This window comes from Cannabis sativa, chromosome 1 (assembly GCF_029168945.1).
Source record: "Cannabis sativa cultivar Pink pepper isolate KNU-18-1 chromosome 1, ASM2916894v1, whole genome shotgun sequence".
Lineage (NCBI taxonomy): Eukaryota > Viridiplantae > Streptophyta > Magnoliopsida > Rosales > Cannabaceae > Cannabis > Cannabis sativa.
Genome location: NC_083601.1, coordinates 51,236,134 through 51,256,074, shown reverse-complemented (window position 1 = coordinate 51,256,074; position 19,941 = coordinate 51,236,134). Strand labels below are relative to the sequence as shown.

Below are 19,941 nucleotides of genomic sequence, written 5' to 3'. Positions count from 1 at the left end.
TCTGTAATGTGGCTCTGTTGTTGAGCTCTCCCTCGGTAGCAGAACTGGTAACGTGCTCCGACAAAGTACCAATAAGATACCGAAATGATAAGATTTCGATTGCAAACTTTAGGGGTGTTGGTGATGGACGAAGTGAATACAAAAAGCATTTAGTGAGGCAATATACACTAATTTTCAACAACATTCAATAAACTAATTATTGAGAAAAGAGAGAAAGAGTTTTATTATCAATGAATGGAAAATACAGTACATACAAAATGAAGAGAAAGAGAGCCTTAAATAGTAATGGTTCAGCTTAGGACGGTTACAACCAAAAAAGAAAGAAAGGACCAATGGTTTCTAACAACCTTCCTATTCTTGGAAAGAATTCCAAGAAACTAACTAACTAGATAAAAGAAGAAAAGAATACAATGACACTGGCTAAGTACAAAGAAATACAAAGTGGTTGTGGTATGTGAAAATCATGTAGAAGATATTGTAGCCATGTAATTTCACTAGTGGTTACAGCCAAGGCACAATATTCAGCTTCGGCTGAGCTTTTGGAGATGGTAGGCTGCTTCTTCGTGAGCCAAGAAATGAGACAATCTCCTAGAATGATGCATAAACCAGTGGTAGATTGCCTTGTAATGGGGCATGATGCCCAGTCCGAATCAGAGAACCCGCAGAAGTGTAATGTTGATGACTTCGAATAGAGGAGTCCTTGTCCAGGGCTGCCTTTGAGGTAGCGAAGTAGATGGTGCACAACTTGTAGATGTGTGATGCGAGGATTAGCCATGAATTGAATGAGGGAATTCACGACAAAGGTAATGTTAGGTCTTAACAAAGTTAGGTACAAAAGTTTCCCAACAAGTTGTGCAATAGTGAGAGGGGTCCTTAGGTGTCCAAGTCAGTATAAGGATATTTTCGTTCAGACGAAATGGAGGCTAAAGCACTTTTTCATAGTGTTGCAATTACCATTACAAATTACTCATATTGACACAGATGCTTTAAGAGTCTCTACAACTTTTAACTCTCCATCTAGGAATTTATCTAGTCTTAATGATTTAATTTTGGATGTTAGTTGTCTTTTATCATTTTTCTTAAGAGTCACTGTTTCTCATGTTAACTAAGCAGCGCATGATTTAATTAAATATGGTCTTGAGTTGGATGAAGATGTTTGTTAGATGGGTGAAATCTCAAGTCTTATTTTCCCGTAAACGATTATCATTTATAATAACATTGAAATTTCTCAAAAAAAAAAAAAAAAACTTATAATTGGGAGGGGATCCGAGTATTGACCCGATTGTTCCGGGCTCTGACTTCCGATCCGACCCTTTCCGTTAACCGTTTTTTCTGGCTGGTTGAAGATGCGGGTTCAACCCTTACCCGCCCGATGATTGTTCTACGAAATCCCCTGGATTTGTATGTAGATTCGCTCACTCCATTTCTTCTTGATCTCACTCTTCGTCTCTCCCGATCTCACTCCTCATGACTGTTAAATTCCCGATTCTCTCTTTCATTCAACAATCAACAACTTTGGTCTTACTCAGACTCAGTACCTCACACTCTCGCCCATGTATATTCTTAAATCCTTATTCTCGTTTCTTGCTCTACAATGGCTGCTTACTTACTTACTATTTTGTTCAATTTCTTATTGTGTGTGTTCTTGCATTGATGGGATTTACCTAGATTTTTGGATTGTTTCAATTCTCTTTTCAGAATAATATCAACTTAATCATTTCAGCGGCTTGATTGGTATCCAATTCTCTCTCTCTCTCTCGACGTTTCCCTCTCCCTCAGCTGCAGCCCCAACCGCCGCCGGCTCCCACCCAAGACCCAAGAACAGGGTAGTTAAGGAGAGCCTCAACAATTGGTTAGTTTATTTCTTTTGTTTTTTTTTCAACAATTTGCTTGATATGTTTGAATATAATAGCATTGATTTTTTGGTTTTTCATTTATTTTCCATTTAATTTTTTGTAAATACAAGGATGAAAAATGTAATTGTTGCTCACTCTTAGATTGAAACTAGGAAAAAGTAACGTTTTTTCCACTCTTTTTTTGTTCAGAAAAATGGGTTCTTCTTCATATCTGTACCTCGTGCTTCACTGGTTCTGTATGGCCCTAACAATTGTCTTTTGAGTGCTTAAGCATCGTTTGAAAACAAAAGCTTGATTTTTTTTTATGAGTTTGTACAATTTGCAATCCAGCTCACAAAGACTTCTTGGGGTAGTGATGGAGTCTTTATTGTGGTCTTTTTTCTTCTTCTTCTTCTTCTCCTTTTCTGCTTTCATGTCATCTCGCTCTCACTATGTTCTGATTTTTGTTTTTCTTGGCTATGTAGTGCTTAACTAGCAAGCATATTGAGCTAACAAGAGTGACCTTGGTGGATGTTCGAGGCCAGGTATCTTTTGATTAAATCTATATCCTTTTCCCCCAACTTTTTAGTTAGAAAGCTTTCTTTTGATGTGCACTTTAAAAGGAAAATATTTTGGTATATGTTGCCGTTAAACCGCTAAATTTTGTGTGCTAAGACTATTGTCAATGTTAATGAGTTTTATTAGTTCTGAATATGAAAGCTAATTTTGGGTACAATTTCTAATTTTGTAATTTATTCAGAACTTTTGTGAGGATGAGAGTTTCTTCCTTAAATTATGTACTTAAAAACTTTCAGGATCATTAGCAAGATTAACATTTCTTGTAAAAAATAGTATAAAGACGAAGGCGATGCAGTGGTACTATGTAGCTGCGCTACTCACTGTTCTTACCAGTTCTCAGGTCAGTGAAATCCTCTACCTCACAAGACTTTTTACATTTTTCTATCACCAACTTCAAAACCCACCTTCGTAAATCTATCATTTGTACATGTTAAGAGTTTACAATTTTACTGATCTCTTCCATTTTTGGCTCCTTGACTCTGATTTAAAGATTTTTGAGACTATTTAATCTCTAAAATACGTGGGGAAATGTGTGGTTTAATGCAAACCCAATTCACATTGGTTCACTTTTTATACACATGATCATGTATTTTCAACAATGTAATAATGACAGATTATGATTGACAAAAAGGCTCTATTATAATTATTAGCAATTCATGCTTATGTTTTCCATGTCATATAATCCATAAATATTCATTCTAATTAGTTTAATTGTTTCTTAAAATATATACATATGTCGTACTGTTATGACAAGCTTTTCTGGTTTGTTGCAATGACATTGTAAAGATTATAGAAAAACGGGGTAACTTTGTAAAAGAGAATTTGATACTGCTTTATATGTTTTACAAGAGTTTGAAGATCAAGGAGCACATATTGCAACATCATGTTAAAATTAAACTGAATTTATTGTAGATTTGTACATGAAACTATGGAAGTAGTGGTAGTGGCTATATTTAAATTTAACAACTGGATCAGAATGACACCAAGAATTTACCATCAAACTGCCATTTGCACTTTATAGATTAATACATAAGTTTGTTTCCTTATCTCATGTTTCGGTAAAGTGGACTGAAAAATGGGGGATACATGATGAGGTTTTGGCGGCTATTTTGTTGCTTAAGTGAGATTGACATTATTTTATTAGAAGCAAGCATTTTTTATTTCGATTTTTGTAGCATTTAAATTTGCTATTTCTAAGCACTTTATATATGTTCTATTTCTATAAATAATTCAGGGAATACTGACTACTCTTTCCCAAAGCCATGGCAAGTATGTATATGACTATGCAACTATTCCATTTCTTGCTGAAGTGTTCAAGGTACTTCTCTTAATTTAACAATTAAAAAAATCATTTTCACTTTTCCTCTTAATTCATGGCTAAAAAGTAGTTTTGGTTTTCCAGCTATTTAGTAATATTAATCTTTTTCTTTCCAGCCTGAAATCAAATTTACTGATTTCTCGTGATGATTTTGTCCTTTAAACTGCAGCTATTAGTCTCTAGTTTACTACTATGGAAAGAATGCCGAGCATCACCTTCTACACGAATGACTACAGATTGGAAAAGTGTGCGCTTATATCCTATTCCTTCAGTCATATATCTAATTCACAATAATGTGCAGTTTGCTACTCTGGTTTATGTTGACACATCGACATATCAGATAATGGGAAATTTGAAGATTGTCACTACTGGCATCTTGTTCAGGTGCTTGTTTTATTAACATTCAAGGCGATAAAAAAATTGGACGGCCTTTATTTATGTTAGTTTTTCCACTTCAGCATAATTGTTTTTAATTGTGTTTTTTGGTTTTGAATTTTATGCATTAGGCTATTCCTAAAGAGAAAGCTCTCTAATCTGCAGTGGATGGCCATCATTCTATTAGCTGTTGGAACAACCACAAGTCAGGTGATTTACTTAACTATCCTTTTTTAAATCAGGGGCTGTTTGCCTTGTTTCTGGGCTGGACTGGACTGCCATGGGTTGCCCATGAGTCATGATGAATGACTTTAATTGTAGTTATATTGCATATAGAAGAGCACTAGTATAGGGTGACTAAATGAGTTTTTCCTTTTGTTAGATAAAATAGTCAATGTATACAGTTAAATTTATTTGACTGCAATCTTCTAGTAACTATGAACTACTCAATAAACCTAGAGAAGTGTTTATACCAGAGGCCGACAGTGTTATCAGGGCCAGCAGCGCCATAGAGCACCACATTTATGATTACGAGTTTATTTCTTAGTAATGCAATTTGATTTTCATGCAGCTATAAGGGTTCAGGAATCAATATTCATTTTATATTCTTCCCCTACAATGGTGCAGGTTAAAGGTTGTGGAGCAGCTTCATGTGATTCTATATTCTCAGCACCAATCCAAGGATATATGTTGGGTGTCCTATCTGCTTGTCTTTCAGCATTAGCTGGTGTTTACACAGAATTTTTGATGAAGAAGAACAATGATAGCTTGTACTGGCAGAATGTACAATTGTATACGTAAGTATATATCTTTCTTTTCACTTCAGGAAGTGTAATACTATTGTAATAATCACTTGAACTAAGGATTTTTTTGGTCAATCTTTGGCCTTTTCGCCGCTCACCATCTTCATAATGTCTCAAAATAATGTTTCTTTCCTGTTCACTGCAATCACAATTTGCATGCAATTAATTGTAACAATGAGAAGGGATCATTCTTTTTTCTTCTATTTATTTATTGATATATTCCTAAAAAGCTTAGATTTTAAAGGGTATCCACTGAATTGGTGATATTTGTTATTTCAACCTTTGCAGGTTTGGTGCAATTTTCAACATGGCACGGCTTCTCGTGGATGATTTCAGGGGTGGATTTGAGAATGGACCTTGGTGGCAGCGCCTCTTCAATGGATACACCATTACAACTTGGTTGGTGGTCTTAAATCTTGGATCAACGGGCTTGTTGGTTTCTTGGCTGATGAAATACGCCGATAACATTGTTAAGGTATAAGTTTCTTTTCTTTGCTCCCTTTAGCTTTTGCGATTTTTCAGTAAAATATGCTTCTATTTCATAAAACTCTTGGAAAGCAACATTTTGACAAGTAGAATTTCACAAATAAACTTCAAATAATTCTTGCATTATTATTATTTGTGAATGCAGATTTACGATTATTTTTTACACTATGTATTTGGATCTAAACCTTGGTTGTGATTAACATGTTCTTCGTCATCCAAACCTTTACCTATATATAATTCATGTCAGGTCTATTCAACATCAATGGCAATGCTGCTGACAATGGTTTTATCCGTCTACCTTTTCAACTTCAAACCCACATTGCAGGTACAATATAATCTCTACTCTCCATCCACTTCAAATCAAACAACAGCTAGAATGTTTTCTCTACCTCATGAGGTACTGAACACAAAATAAATCACTAATGATTTTTGTAAATCTCTTTCTTTGATGATGTTACAGCTATTCTTGGGAATTGTTATTTGTATGATGTCACTGCACATGTATTTTGCACCCTCAAATGTGCTCGTAGACATACCCGTGACGGTTAAAGCTGCTCCCGAGGGTTTGAAAGATGTTTCAGTTGAACGAAGAATTGAATCGTGATGCTTTTCCTAGTTAAAGAATCTGACTTTAAAGTAGACCCAAAAAGAAGTTGCAGCTAAAGATAGCTGGCTGCATTTACAGTGTATGCTTCAAGAAACATACCCACCCACTCCTGGAATCAGAAGCTTCTTCTTTAGAATTGGCAGTGTCAGAACATTGAAAAAAGAAGAATTCAGCACTGTTGGAGCTTCCATGAATCCATTTTTTTTTAATCTTCATTATTTTGTTTATTATATGATGAATATTTCTTTGATATGTGCTAATATATCATATAAATACCAGGGCTAGCTTCCAACAAGTTGAACTAATACCAAATTATTTGTTCACTCCTTTGTAATATACTATTCCTATTGACCAATATGCTCACTCCATTTTTGCAATGCTCACTCCTTCGTTCTCTATATTGAATTGGTTATTGGAATGAGTAGTGAGTATTGGAATGAGGAGTGAGTTTTGGTCTTGAAGAATAGTTGAAGATAAGATGACATGTATGGTGCTTCTTGTGAAGGTAGTTATTACCAAACAGGTCCTTCCCCCTGTGTTTGTTTTGGTGCATTCTTTCTTGGACACAGTCCCATATTCATTTTATGAGTATGGAGGCATTTCAACCATTGGAGGGGTTCATACGAGAACAGTCAAGAACACTGCTAATGGAACTAACTACTGAGGCTTATCTGATTTAACAATGCACATGGAAAGCAATGATTTTTTTTTTTTATCTCAATGTCTCTTCTTATTACAACGAGAAACTTTGTAATTGGTACTGGTTTTGCACTTAATATGTTGCAAAACTGCTTTTCACTTGTTGTCAATATGTGGTATGTTTGAGCTTGGACAAAGTGTCTTAATAAGTGCTTTATTTTAAAGGATTCTTCAAATTTTAAGGAATCAACCCTATAAAACTCATGTAAAATGAAGATCTAGTTTATAGAAGCAATTTTGCATCTCTAAATGTAGAGTGCAGAAAAAGCACAATGAATCTTCCCTCACTCACTAGGATACTCGCAATTTAGTGCAGTTTAATTGGAAGGATACTCTGCCTTCTAATTTGGTATTTCCTGGGGTTTACATGATCACTGATACTTCATGGGACAGTAATATGGCTGGTCTGGCCGTTCTTTTGATCAACAGAATCAATGCTAAGTGGGAAGTAAAGTCGTTTAAGAAAGAATCGCTCTCGGCTATGGAGGCTGAAACTCAGGCAATTTTAATGGCTTTGCCTCCTGATTGGAGGTTCAAGGGTGTGTCCCTTTGGATTTTAGAGTTGTTTAAGTCTTTTTCCAGTTGTCGTTTACATCAGTAGGAATGTTAACATCTATGTCGATGGTTTAGCCAAGATGCTAAACACTTTCAAGGGGAGGGTGCACCCCCTGTTGCCCCATGTTTTCTTTGGTGTTGAATGAACTTTCTATCTTTCAAAAAAAAAAAAATGTAGAGTACACTATTCTTCTTCAAATGTTTTTTTTATTAATTTTTGGTACATATTTCTCAACTTTTACCCAAGACTCCATCCAAATTCCTCTCTTCTCTATAGGTAAACATAAACTCGCCTTCACAATCTCTACTACTTACTGATGTTGTTGATAAAATCTTCATCAGCGTCATACTTTCTTTTCTGCAAACATACAACATAAAAATATTTATCTATACTAGTAAAAGCTAAACTTATCAGTAACAATATATAAAATAAATTTTAACATCTTTTCCTTAACATACAATGAGCGTATTTAATTTTTAATAAAAAAAAATATTCTCTAAAAAAACAATCATCTTTACCGTACAAGAAGAATGATAGCAATGAAGTTATACGATTTGGGTAGGTGACATCAGCAGGCCAACTTCAAGATATTGTTCATGCATGGGGAAACCTTGTGTCATGGAGAAGCAAAGAACAGTGTAAAAAAAAATCAAATAAAAGAAGAGTACTCAATGAGCTACCAGATCAATTTGTATTCAAAAGTTTTTCAATAAATTATAGTCAAATAAAAAAACATAGGTTTGATACACTTACCAGTGCAAATTTTAGAGAACAATCTATTGCATCAGCCAACTGGAAAGCTCTCTACTAGAGTGTTTGATCTGCAACGAACTGTTCAACGAGCAATCCATCGTTTTTTATCAGATTTTGGTGCTTTTGAGATCGTATGCTGCTTGGACAGTATTTCAGCAATAAGTTGGCGACCAAATAAGTGAGAGTTCTTCAGGATTAGGTTTCTTGTACATGAATCAACAGCATAACCATGTGGGGACATCCATTGCAGAAGTTGAATAAGTAAATCCTTCTTTTCAGGCTTCATAATATAACGTGATATGGCCATTCGAAATATTTCCTGTGGAACAAAGCAAGGTTAATGGCCAATCAGACTTGAAATTCAAAAATAAAAGCTTATTTTCGTTTCATCCACAGAAATCTCACAATAAGAGGAGACAGTTTAACTATTTCTATTATGAAAAAAAAATCTCTGGAAATGAAAGACAAAACATTTAGAAATTAGTATAGGATGTGTTTAACTGATTTGTTTTAGAGAGATTTGTTACACAAAATCTATGTTGACTTGCCTAGTTTTGTGGGAGGATATTTTCCTCGTTTATTTGTACGCATTTTTCTATTTTTGATAAATCACACCAAACATAACATTTATCCAATTAGCAAAACTTGGGGTTAAGTTTATTTGTATGCATTTACTCCTTAGAATCAAGGATACATTACCTCATCAATCTTGCAGCCGAAACCATGGATCACTTTCAAGACATCATTTATTGAATCGATGTTTCCTGACTTCATAAATATAGTTGCAAACTTTTTCATAGCAGGTGGTGAAATCAACTCTCCATTGTCCTGATCATGAAAATATTTTACAAAAATCCTCAACTAAACTAATTACATAGAATAGGAACTAGGAAACTTGGAATAGCAAACCTTTACTACAACATATGCATCTTTCAAAAGCCGGCCAGCAATTAAAACATGGAGAATCTTTTCATGAAGAGCCTTGCACATTGTGGTTTTGCCATATCTCAACATATTGTAGACAGAAAAAGCATCTGCGTGCGCCTTCATCTTACCGAGATGAAATATTAAGGTAGAACAAAGTTCCTACACAGCCCAAAAAAGAAAAGAACTAAAAACTATTGGAATAGTTACCCTTCAAAAATTAGCTTAATAAACAAAAGAACATTCATATCGGAATCTTTCAGACTTGCTTTTACTTGAAACTCACTATATTTGTAAACCAAATACTAAACATTCATCAGCTACTTAATTTCTATAATATCTCATCACATTTTATCCCCCCAACTCATAACTCATTATTTCCCGCATATTTCTGTCCTAAAAGTTGTCAGGCAACAAAGGCACCACAAGTATTTTTTTCCCTTAAAAAACATTTTGTGGGTGAATTTCTAAACCTTGTCTGAAAGATTATTTGGGAATTTGCGTGTAGAAGATATTATCACTCTTCATAAGCTCATCTCGTTTTTAATTGACTTCAGTCATATCAGAATCCTTCTCATTATGTGTTATCTTCCAAAATATTCTTCATTCGTGTACATTTTCCATGGATTTTGCCATTTTTTCTATTATTTCTCCTACTTCTACAAAATTTATTTATTGAAAAATATATAACAGTTTAATTTTTTTTTTACTCAATAGGAAGGTGATTGGTAAGAACACATACCTCATCTAATTGATGGCCTTTGTTGTGCATGTCCACTGTCATTCGGTAAGCAAGTAAATACAACTTCTCCTTACAGAAATATTTTATTAGGATATGAAAGGTAGTATAATCAGGACTGATAGCTAATTCATCCATTTTCTTCAACATTTCCATTACACTCTCCATTTCCCCTGATCTGCAGTAAGCACAGAGCATAGTGTTCAACATCACCAAGTCGTATGTGTCATATCTTGCTTCGAAATCCTTGGCCAACTGCTTTGCTTCTTCCAATAGCCCACCTCTGCAGAATGCTGAAATCATGATACTGTAGGAATAACCATCTGCCGGAGAAAAACACATGATTTTCAGCACAAAAATGGTCTGTATAGTTACACTAGATGAACTATGCGAAAGCAAGCGAAATGGCAGCTATGCCCATCAATGCTCATGTTGAGTAAGCTATCTCTCAAAATTGAGAGTAAATTTGCAACACGCGGACTTCTTTATGTAGAAAATAGTGATTCGAATTGTGTGTAGATTTCATAGAATAATACATATTTATATACAGAGTTAGGAGACTAAATATCTACTAAATATCTACTAAATATCTAACTTTCTTACAGCTAATATACATCTAATATCTAACACTCCCCCTCAAGCTGGAGCATAGATGTTAATCATGCCCAGCTTGTTACAAAGATAATCAACCCGCACCCCATTCAAAGCCTTTGTAAAAATATCTCCTAGTTGTTCTCCGGTCTTCACATATCCTGTGGAGATCAGACCTTGTTGAATTTTCTCACGAACAAAATGACAATCAATCTCAATGTGCTTAGTTCGCTCGTGGAATACGGGATTCGAGGCAATATGAAGAGCAGCTTGATTATCACACCATAATTTTGCTGGAATAGAAGTCTTAAACCCGAATTCAGTCAAAAGCTGATAAATCCATATTACCTCACACACAGACTGGGCCATAGCTCTATATTCTGATTCAGCACTGGATCTAGATACAACATTTTGTTTCTTACTCTTCCAAGAGACCAAATTGCCCCCAACAAATACACAATATCCTGAAGTGGATCGTCTATCTACCTTGCAGCCCTTGATACTGCATCGAGAAAAACACTCAATCTGGGTATGTCCATGATCCTTGTAAACTATACCTCGTCCTGGTGCTCCTTTTAAATAACATAAAATTTGTTCTAATGCTGCCCAATGATGAATTGTTGGAGAAGACATGAACTGACTGATAACACTAACCGGGAATGCAATATCTGGACGAGTCACAGTTAAATAATTCAACTTTCCAACTAACCTGCGATATTTCTCAGGATCTTCAAATGGTTTCCCATCACGTGTAAGATGCACAGCTGGATTCATTGGAGCATTGCAGGGTTTTGATCCCAATTTCCCTGTCTCAGTTAGCAAATCAAGTACATACTTTCTTTGGGACAGAAAAATACCCTGTTTACTCCGAGTAACTTCAATCCCCAAGAAATACTTGAGCTCCCCTAAATCTTTCGTGTTAAACTGGGTGTGAATGAAAGACTTAAGGGATGAGATGCCTTCAGTATCACTTCCAGTAATAACGATGTCATCAACATACACCACTAACAAAATGATACCAACAGTTGATCTTTTATAAAACACAGAATGATCTGACTTACTTTTCAACAAACCAAACTTCTCAACAGCCTGACTAAATTTACCAAACCAAGCACGAGGGCTTTGTTTCAATCCATATAAAGATTTGCGAAGATGACAAACTCGCCCTAACTCCCCCTGAGCAACAAACCCAGGAGGTTGCTCCATATATACTTCTTCCTCAAGATCTCCATGAAGAAAAGCATTTTTAATATCAAGCTGATGCAAAGGCCAATGATGAGTAGCTGCCATGGAAATGAACAGTCGAACAGATGTGAGTTTAGCAACAGGAGAAAAAGTATCACAATAGTCCACTCCATAGGTTTGAGCATAACCCTTGGCAACAAGACGGGCCTTTAAGCGAGCAACTGTGCCGTCTGGATTGAATTTAACCGTGAACACCCATTTACACCCGATGGCCTGTTTTCCGGAAGGTAAATCAACCAAGACCCAAGTACCATTCGCAACCAAAGCATTCATCTCTTCTATCATTGCAGCAAGCCAACCAGGATGAGACATCGCTTCTCGAACAGTTTTAGGAATAGTGATAGAATCAAGAGAAGCAATAAAAGAACAAGAAGAAGAGGAGAGATGATTATAAGACACAAAAGAAGTAATGGGAAAAGTACATTGGCGTTTACCTTTACGTAGTGCAATGGGAAGATCATCTGAGATTTCCGGATCTGATGACGAAGATGTAGGTGCAGGACATGAAACAGGAGGTGGAGGAGGGGGGCGCCTGGTGTACACTATAGGAGGCCGAGGGAGTGGTGGAGGTGGTAGAGGTGGTGGAGGTGGTGGAGGTGTAGACATTGTGGGGGTGACGACCGAGGCAGGTGAAGGAACAAGAGACCCGCCAGAACATGTAGCAGGCGCATAGGATGTGACAGAATAAACCAACAAATCATCATCCTCCCCCTGACTAGTAGAAGTAGTGGAAGATGAAAAATAAGGAGTATTTTCTACAAAAGTAACATCAATAGAAACAAGATATTTGTTGAGATCAGGACAATAACACCTATACCCTTTCTGAAGACGAGAATAACCAAGAAAGACACACTTTAGTGCCTTAGGGTCTAATTTGGTGACAGATGGACGGACATCTCGAGCAAAACAAACACTACCAAACACTCGCGGAGCAACTGGGAATAATGACTTATTAGGAAAAAGAATTTTAAATGGAATTTCACCATTAAGAACAGAGGAGGGCATGCGATTAATAAGAAAGCATGCCGTGGAAACTGCATCGGCCCAAAAAGGTTTAGGGACTTTCATTTGAAACAAGAGAGCACGTGCAGTTTCAAGAAGATGTCTGTTTTTACGTTCTGCAACACCATTCTGAGGTGCCGTATCAACACAAGAAGTTTCATGAAGCATGCCATTAGAGGTCATATAAGATTGAAATTGAGCAGACATGTACTCTTTGGCATTATCACTTCTCAAAGTACGAATAGATACATTAAATTGAGTTTGAATCTCAAAGACAAAAAGCACGAATATAGAAAACAACTCAGAACGATTTTTAATTAAATATACCAAGTTACACGAGAATAATCATCCACAAAAGTAACAAAATACCTGAATCCAGGGTTGAGACAAATAGGAGAAGGACCCCAAACATCAGAATGAACTAACTCAAAAGGCACACTAGCACGTTTATTGACACGTGGACTCAAACTAACACGATGATGTTTGGCAACCGACATGACTCACAATCTAACGAAGATAAACTACTATATTGGGGACACAGTTTCTTGAGCAAAGGAAGGGATGGATGACCTAAACGACAATGAGCCTCAAAAGCGGAAGCAACACTCGAACAAGCAATAGAGGTTGGCGGAAGTGGGTCAAGAACATACAAGCCACCAGATTCATGTCCTTTACCAATAATCTTCTTCGTCACAAGATCCTGAAACAAACAATGATCAGGAAAGAATGAGATGCAACAATTTAGATTACGAGTGAGTTGACTAACAGAAAGCAAATTAAAGGACAAATCAGGTAAATGTAAGGCCGATGACAAAGATAGCATAGGTGTAGGAACAATAGTGCCGGATCCAAGAACGAAGTCGTTGACCCATCGGCTAAGGTGACAACGAAGTGGACTGTGAGGCGAAAAGTGGAAAAGAGACGGGAATTACTGTCATATGATCCGTGGCACCGGAATCAATGACCCATTTTGAGGATTTGGAAAGAAGGCATGCATTAGAGTTACACGAATCGGCAATCGCGATGAGAAGAAGATGAAGACTTAAGTGTTTCCTGATACCTTGAGAACTTGGCAAATTCATCAGCAGAAATAAGGATCGATTTGTCAGATGCATCACTAGTGCTTGCAATATTGGCAGAGTGTTGTTGTCGATTCTTAAATTGTAACTTCCTACACTCGAACTTGGTGTGGCCTGGTTTCTTACAATAATTGCACATGATGCTCCCAGAATTTGGTGTGCGGTTATCAGGTCCTTGTGAATTACCTCCTTTAAATCCACTTGGAGTAGAGTTTCTTTAGGTGCGGGGTTATTACGACTCACCAAGGCGCTATTCAGAGGAGTTGAAGAGGTAGTCTCTGTGCGAAGAACACGAGTAAACACATCTTGTAAAGAGGAGACATCAGAACCAGAGAGAACTTGTGACTTTGCAGAGTCAAATTCAGATGAGAGTCCTGCAAGAAAACTCATAATAGCCATCTGTTCTCGTTGGCGCTGTTGAACTTTTACATCAGGACTAAACGGTAATAGCACATTAAGTTCTTCATATGTTTTCTTGAAAGCCATAAAATAATTCATAAGAGACTTATCTTGTTTCTCCGCGCGATAAAAAGCTTTGCAAACATCATATATGCGAGATATGTTGTCTTTGCCAGAATACAAAAACTCCAAATAACCCATTAGTTCTTTAACCAATTCACAATGATTAATCAAACTAATTACCTCATTATCGATAGAATTTCGAATTTGAAGGAACAAGCGAGCATCCTCACGGAGCCATATTTTCCTTGAATCGTTTGTTTCTTCAGGAGGATCGTCAGTCAAGTGATCATCTTTGTCAATACTCCTCAAATACAGTCGAATCGTCTTACTCCATTCCAAATAATTCGAACCAATCAACTTATGATCCGTGATTTTAGACATCACGGGAACAACATCAGAAACAACAACTGATTTTGAATCTGATCTCATCTCTGCCATAATCTCAAAAGCAAACACAAAGGACAGAGAAAAAGAACAAAAGAACACCAAAGAATGAACACCCAAACACGAAGAAGACAAACAAATATCGAATTACAACCTAGAACAGATGCGAGTGGGCTTAGAAGAACCCAGTGAAGAATCGGCAACAGAACGCCGTCGAAGGCGCCGTCACACGCGCCTCCACGCGCAGAAGCTTCAGGCGGCGCGTGAGCCCCACGCGCGAGGAATCCGGCGACCGGACTTCGGTGGTTCGTAGATCGGAGGCTGGGCAGTCCTCTTATGTGGGCGGTGAGAAAAAATCTTCACTCCAAATAGGATTTTCGAAAAACAACCCTAAACTCAAACCCTAATTTTTTTTATTTTTTTTTTTTTTTTTGAACCCTAATTTCGAATTTCGAATTTTGAATCACAATGGCTCTGATACCATGTAGAAAATGGTGATTCGAATTGTGTGTAGATTTCATAGAATAATACATATTTATATACAGAGTTAGGAGACTAAATATCTACTAAATATCTACTAAATATCTAACTTTCTTACAGCTAATATACATCTAATATCTAACAATAACTTTGCAACTGTTGAAAGGCACATACTGTTTGATGTCTAAAGAAGCCTACTTAACAACTGTATCCTATGCATACCTGAGCTAACGCATTTCTCAAGCATTTCATCAAAAACTGATTTAGCTTCATTGATCTGTCCAGTCTTAGCAAGTGCATTCATCAATAAACAGTATGGCATCTGAAAAAAGATTAATGATATGAGCATACAATCCAATAAGAAAAAGAAAAAAAAAACTGGAGCTAATAAAATGTGTGGCATTCCCAACATGGGATCAAAAGGAAACGAAAAAAGATTTTTAGTAAAATTACCTCATCTTTGGCGAAACCCTTAGCTTGCAGTTCAGCTAGCAGTTCTCTGGACTTTTCAAACAAACCTCCTCTGACATATACCTTGAGTAAAGTTGTTAATATCACCTGAAAGAATAGAGTACAGAAATGAAGAAACAGTGTCTTTCAACTATGAAAAAGTAAATATCAATCTATGAAGCAAATGAAAAGCAATTTAGAAAAGATTATGAAAGCAAGCTAGCCCGAAAGAACAACTAAGTACAAATATACTTACATTAATCAAATATGTAAAAAATATGTTTCCTTCATTTCCTTTTGAAATTATTTCCCATTCTTATTTAGACTGCAATGTGCACTTATAGTAAATAAATTCCTTCGGGCTCATACTTCAAATATGCTCGAATATGTATGCAAAGTTAAATAAGACACTTATTGAAAGTTTACAGAGAAATAGACAGAAACTAAAAGAAATCATGGAAATAAATATATATATATATTTAAATTAAAAAAAAAAACATTATTGCAAGCAAAACCTTGTTTGGAGGTAACCCTGTCGACTCCATATCTTGAATCAAAATGTCAGCCTTTTTATAGTCTCCGCACATAGAGTATGCATTGAGCAAAGAGCTATAATGGAAAACGTTTGGCGAGTGGCCTTCTTCTTTCATTTGGTTAAAATACCTTTCTGCTTCACTCAATTTATTATGTGAAGCACAAATGGCCAGTAGAGTCCCATAAATAACATTGTCCATCTGCACACCATTTTGCTGCAACTCCTGAACAAGTTCCATTGCTATAGAATAGCCTTGTTTAGCTTTGATACATCCTGAAAGTAACTAAAGAAGACCAACAATTGTTAGAACGCATAATTCAAGAAAACTGCAATTACTATGCCAAGTATTTTACTTATCGACATATATCTGATAAGACAATGGCATTAATATCAGATAGCTAAGAAATTGTTTTAGAAAATAAGAAAAGCCTAATAATAAATTGAATTGTTAAAACAATGACAATAATATTTTTGAGAGTGCTCAAATCAAATCAAATCAGTGGGTTATTATGACAAGAACAACTCAATATGAAGTTATCAAAACAAATTTCTCACTCCATTTAATAATTCTTGATTTTTTTTTTCCTGCCTCATAAAACCATAAAAGGATGAAATGTACCAGACGACATCAGTTAATTCATTACCAATGTTGAAGATAAAATTCATTCATCTTACATGGATAAACACACTGAATAGCAAATTCCTGGATTCTGAACATGAAAACAAAAGAAACAAATTATAGACATGAGTAAAAGGCATACCGTACTATATGTAACAACATCTGGTGTTAAACCGTCCTGCTTCATCTGACAAAAGAACTTAATGCTGTGATCAAACTTGCCATTCCTGACCAGACTCCCGAGAACAGAATTGCAGATGACGATATTCTTTTTGGTTGATTCATCTTGAATGCTATTATAAACATCTAATGCACCCACAGGATTGTGATTCCCTCCTGTGAACTTTATATAGTTGCTATATGATGAAGGACAAATCTTCTTATTTTGTTGCATCCAATCGAAGCACTGCAATAACAGCAAACGAATCATACAAAAAATTATACGAAAATAACCGCAGTTATTATTCAAGAATTAATGAAATTAAATCAACAATAGCAATTACACCATCTTCTATTCAAAAAATGAGAATTATGAGGTAGCTAAAAGAAAAAATTACAAACACACACTATTTATATACTTATATGCAGAAAGAAATGTGTATAAAAAAAGATATTATGCCAAATTAAATTATTATTATTATTATTCTGAAAAAGATACGAAGGTCATATGTCTAAGACTAACCACCTCCCAAATTTATTAGGGAGCGTCACTTATGGCAGAGTAGGAGAACTAATACACATATAGGTACATAAACACTCATATAAAATTATCATCTAACCACTTTAAAAAACCCCATTCTTAAACACATTTCATTATCGCTAATCATATATTTAATTAATTATCGAAAATCTCGGTCAACAATGCTCAAGTAAACTAGATTAGGTACATAAACTCTCATATAAAATTATCATCTAACGAATGTACAATAAAAGAGTAACAAACATATTTTCTAGTTCTCCACTAAAATAAGGAAAAGCAGACCATGAAATTGGCAAACTAAGAATCTCAAAAATCTAGTTTGTGTCACGCTTAAATCATTTATTTTATTTCATTTCATTTTTTTTTAAAAAAAAATTGCATTCATGTTCACTAGCATGTATGAGGACAAAGACACACACAGGAATAACATATGACTTGAGGCAAGTTTTTTTTTTTTTTTTTATAATGGACTTGAGGGATGGTAAATGGGAAATATGGGCGACACCATTAATCTTTTTTCTTGAAAAAGAGAAAGAAACCACTTGTCTTAGACTGTCCTCCCCCCCATTATGTATTTATATATACATATATATTTGATATATATGTGACCTTTGTCTATTTTCAAACATATATAAGTGACACACTTAGTATTGCATACAAAGCCAGCTTCATATGTTACATCAGATTAAGTAAATCAGTTAACAATGGAGTATAATTTGCAAGATATGGCACCTGGGAAAGTTTGCTCCATCTCTTTCGTATTCCAAAATGTCGTAATATTGCATTCAAGTCCTGCACCTTTAAAACATCTCCATATCTGCAAAATAAGGTCTCATTTAAGTTGCAACTTATTGGTTAGGTTAGAATTGTTCCTTTCTTGTCACTTTAACAGAATTTCACTAAGACCAAGCAGTGATGTATATAAAATAAAGGAATCACACAGTTCTTTTTTTTTTTTTTTTTGACACACACACAGTTCTTAAATACCTCTATCAAAAAAAGAAGAAAAGCTATATATATACTTGAAGGCAAAATTCAACACTGAAAATTCTTCACATGTATTAGCTAAATAGATTACTGAACATTCACTTAATACAAGAAAGACCATATAATCAATGAGCTAAATTTTTAAGAGAGACAACTCTCATTCAAATTTTGATGTTTTCTTGTATCATGTTCCACTAAAAAAGTGACCCCTTCTGAACTTTCTTCTGATTTGATACAGAAAAAGATTAAAAAAATTTAATGCCCACGTTTCAAGTTTAAATTATTTCATGGTCCATACAATATAAAAGTATAGAATCATCATTCATGGTTCAGGCAGAATTTCAGAACAAAGAAGTAACAATTCCCAGATATGAAAGAGGATTACCTTGTAAGAGCAGAATCCAAATCAGAGGAAAGTTGGATTTCTAGAATAGCAGACTTTCTGGGTGAGTAAGATTTTGAAGGAACCTGAAGCTTGTTATGTTTGAGTTTGAGTTGGGCATTGTTGGGTTTTTCTTTGTTTGGTCCTTTAACAAAAGTTGTTGTTGGTGAAGCTTTAGCATAAATGAAACAAGAATTCGTTGGTATAATTGAGTATGGTAATGGACAACCAAGTATTGATACCTCCATTTTTGGAAATGTGCTTCACTCTGTCTGCTCAGCTGTTGCGTAAAATTAATTTAAAAAAAAAATAAAATAAAATCGTAATGAAGTACCACGAAATTGAGTGTAAATCTAAAATGAAATACCTTCAAATCCTCCGACTGGTGTAAATAGCTGCAATGGTTGGACAGAGAGAGGAGAGAGTTAGAGCAAAGACGATGGTATGGAAGAAGTGGCTAAGTGCTCTGCTGCAGTAGTACAAGTAGTATATATATGGAAGGGTATAATGGGAAATCAATAATAAAAAGTGCTTAGAATTGAAAGTGCTTAAAAAGCTATACATTTGGATTTAGTTTGGGAAATTTGATTTTCTATACTTAAAAGTTTTCAAAAATTTTTTTTTGAACCAATAAATTTTATACTATGAAAAATATGCCTACTTTACCTAAATCCCAAAATTACCCCTCTCAAAATCCCACACCCATCAGCCCTCTCTCTCTTTCGCCTCTCTTTCTTTCTTTCTCTCTTTCTCTCGGTGCCGCACCCACAGACCCACGGCAGACCAGACACCCACACACCCACGGCAGATCAGCCCTCTCTCTTTCGCCTCTCTTTCTCTCTTTCTGAGTTGAGTAGCCCCTCTCCCTCTCTTCGTCTCTCTCTCTCGAACGGGAAAAAAAAAAAAAAAAACATATGGTTCGATGGTCGGACCACATGGTCCGATGGGGTCCGACCAATCGGACCCATCGGACCATGTGGTCCGACCATCGGACCATATAAATATATATATATATATATTTTCTTTTTTTATAAGGAAAACGAAGAGAGATGGACATGGTGGTCGGACCACATGGTCCGATGGGTCCGACCAATCGGACCCATCGGACCATGTGGTCCGACCATCGGACCATATGTTTTTTTTTTTTTTTTTTTTCTGTTCGAGAGAGAGAGACGAAGAGAGTGAGAGGGGGCGGTACAGTCAACTCAGAAAGAGAGAAAGAGAGGCGAAAGAGAGAGGGCTGATCTGCCGTGGGTGTGTGGGTGTCTGGTCTGCCGTGGGTCTATGGGTGCGGCACCGAGAGAAAGAGAGAAAGAAAGAAAGAGAGGCGAAAGAGAGAGAGGGCTGATGG

The 19,941-nt window shown here is 35.9% G+C and overlaps 2 protein-coding genes across 19 annotated transcripts; one reads left to right on the top strand and one right to left on the bottom strand.

The window, feature by feature from the left end:
- Positions 1–1,266: 1,266 nt before the first annotated feature.
- Positions 1,267–6,866, top strand: LOC133033598 (CMP-sialic acid transporter 1). 16 transcript variants are annotated; one of them, XM_061108526.1, is made up of 12 exons: positions 1,267–1,555; positions 1,699–1,852; positions 2,046–2,092; positions 2,321–2,380; positions 2,688–2,754; positions 3,649–3,732; positions 3,902–4,116; positions 4,239–4,317; positions 4,735–4,904; positions 5,199–5,385; positions 5,644–5,721; positions 5,857–6,866. In XM_061108526.1, the coding sequence occupies exons 4-12, from the start codon at positions 2,367–2,369 to the stop codon at positions 5,998–6,000; spliced, it is 1,038 nt and encodes a 345-aa protein (XP_060964509.1). In that variant the 5' UTR covers positions 1,267–1,555; positions 1,699–1,852; positions 2,046–2,092; positions 2,321–2,366; the 3' UTR covers positions 6,001–6,866. The 16 variants fall into 16 exon arrangements, with proteins under 16 accessions (XP_060964509.1, XP_060964507.1, XP_060964511.1 ...); XM_061108524.1 differs by having other exon boundaries at positions 2,046–2,205; XM_061108528.1 differs by having other exon boundaries at positions 2,046–2,228.
- On the bottom strand, positions 5,964–19,092 carry LOC133033597 (pentatricopeptide repeat-containing protein At1g10910, chloroplastic). Of its 3 annotated transcripts, none has more exons than XM_061108521.1 (13): positions 18,958–19,092; positions 18,594–18,870; positions 17,954–18,038; positions 16,664–16,927; positions 15,883–16,185; positions 15,371–15,475; positions 15,140–15,239; positions 9,678–9,997; positions 8,921–9,097; positions 8,711–8,839; positions 8,012–8,330; positions 7,782–7,868; positions 5,964–7,615 (listed from the first exon to the last, which is right to left on the bottom strand). In XM_061108521.1, exons 2-11 carry the CDS (start codon positions 18,836–18,838, stop codon positions 8,094–8,096), a joined length of 1,965 nt encoding a protein of 654 aa, XP_060964504.1. In that variant the 5' UTR covers positions 18,839–18,870; positions 18,958–19,092; the 3' UTR covers positions 5,964–7,615; positions 7,782–7,868; positions 8,012–8,093. The 3 variants fall into 3 exon arrangements, with proteins under 3 accessions (XP_060964504.1, XP_060964506.1, XP_060964505.1); XM_061108523.1 differs by having other exon boundaries at positions 7,782–7,838; XM_061108522.1 differs by lacking the exon at positions 5,964–7,615 and having other exon boundaries at positions 7,777–7,838.
- Positions 19,093–19,941: the final 849 nt, after the last annotated feature.

Bases quoted from the DNA above. Each gene is read 5' to 3' on its own strand.
- LOC133033598 (XM_061108527.1), top strand. The intron at 3,733-3,901 runs GTACTTCTCTTA...TTTAAACTGCAG, and splicing joins TTCTTGCTGAAGTGTTCAAG to CTATTAGTCTCTAGTTTACT. The intron at 4,117-4,238 runs GTGCTTGTTTTA...TTTATGCATTAG, and splicing joins ACTACTGGCATCTTGTTCAG to GCTATTCCTAAAGAGAAAGC.
- LOC133033597 (XM_061108521.1), bottom strand. From the start codon at position 18,838: ATGGAGGTATCAATACTTGGTTGTCCATTACCATACTCAATTATACCA. The intron at 15,476-15,882 runs GTTTTGCTTGCA...CTATTCTTTCAG, and splicing joins CAGGGTTACCTCCAAACAAG to GTGATATTAACAACTTTACT. The intron at 15,240-15,370 runs GTAATTTTACTA...ATCTTTTTTCAG, and splicing joins AGGGTTTCGCCAAAGATGAG to ATGCCATACTGTTTATTGAT.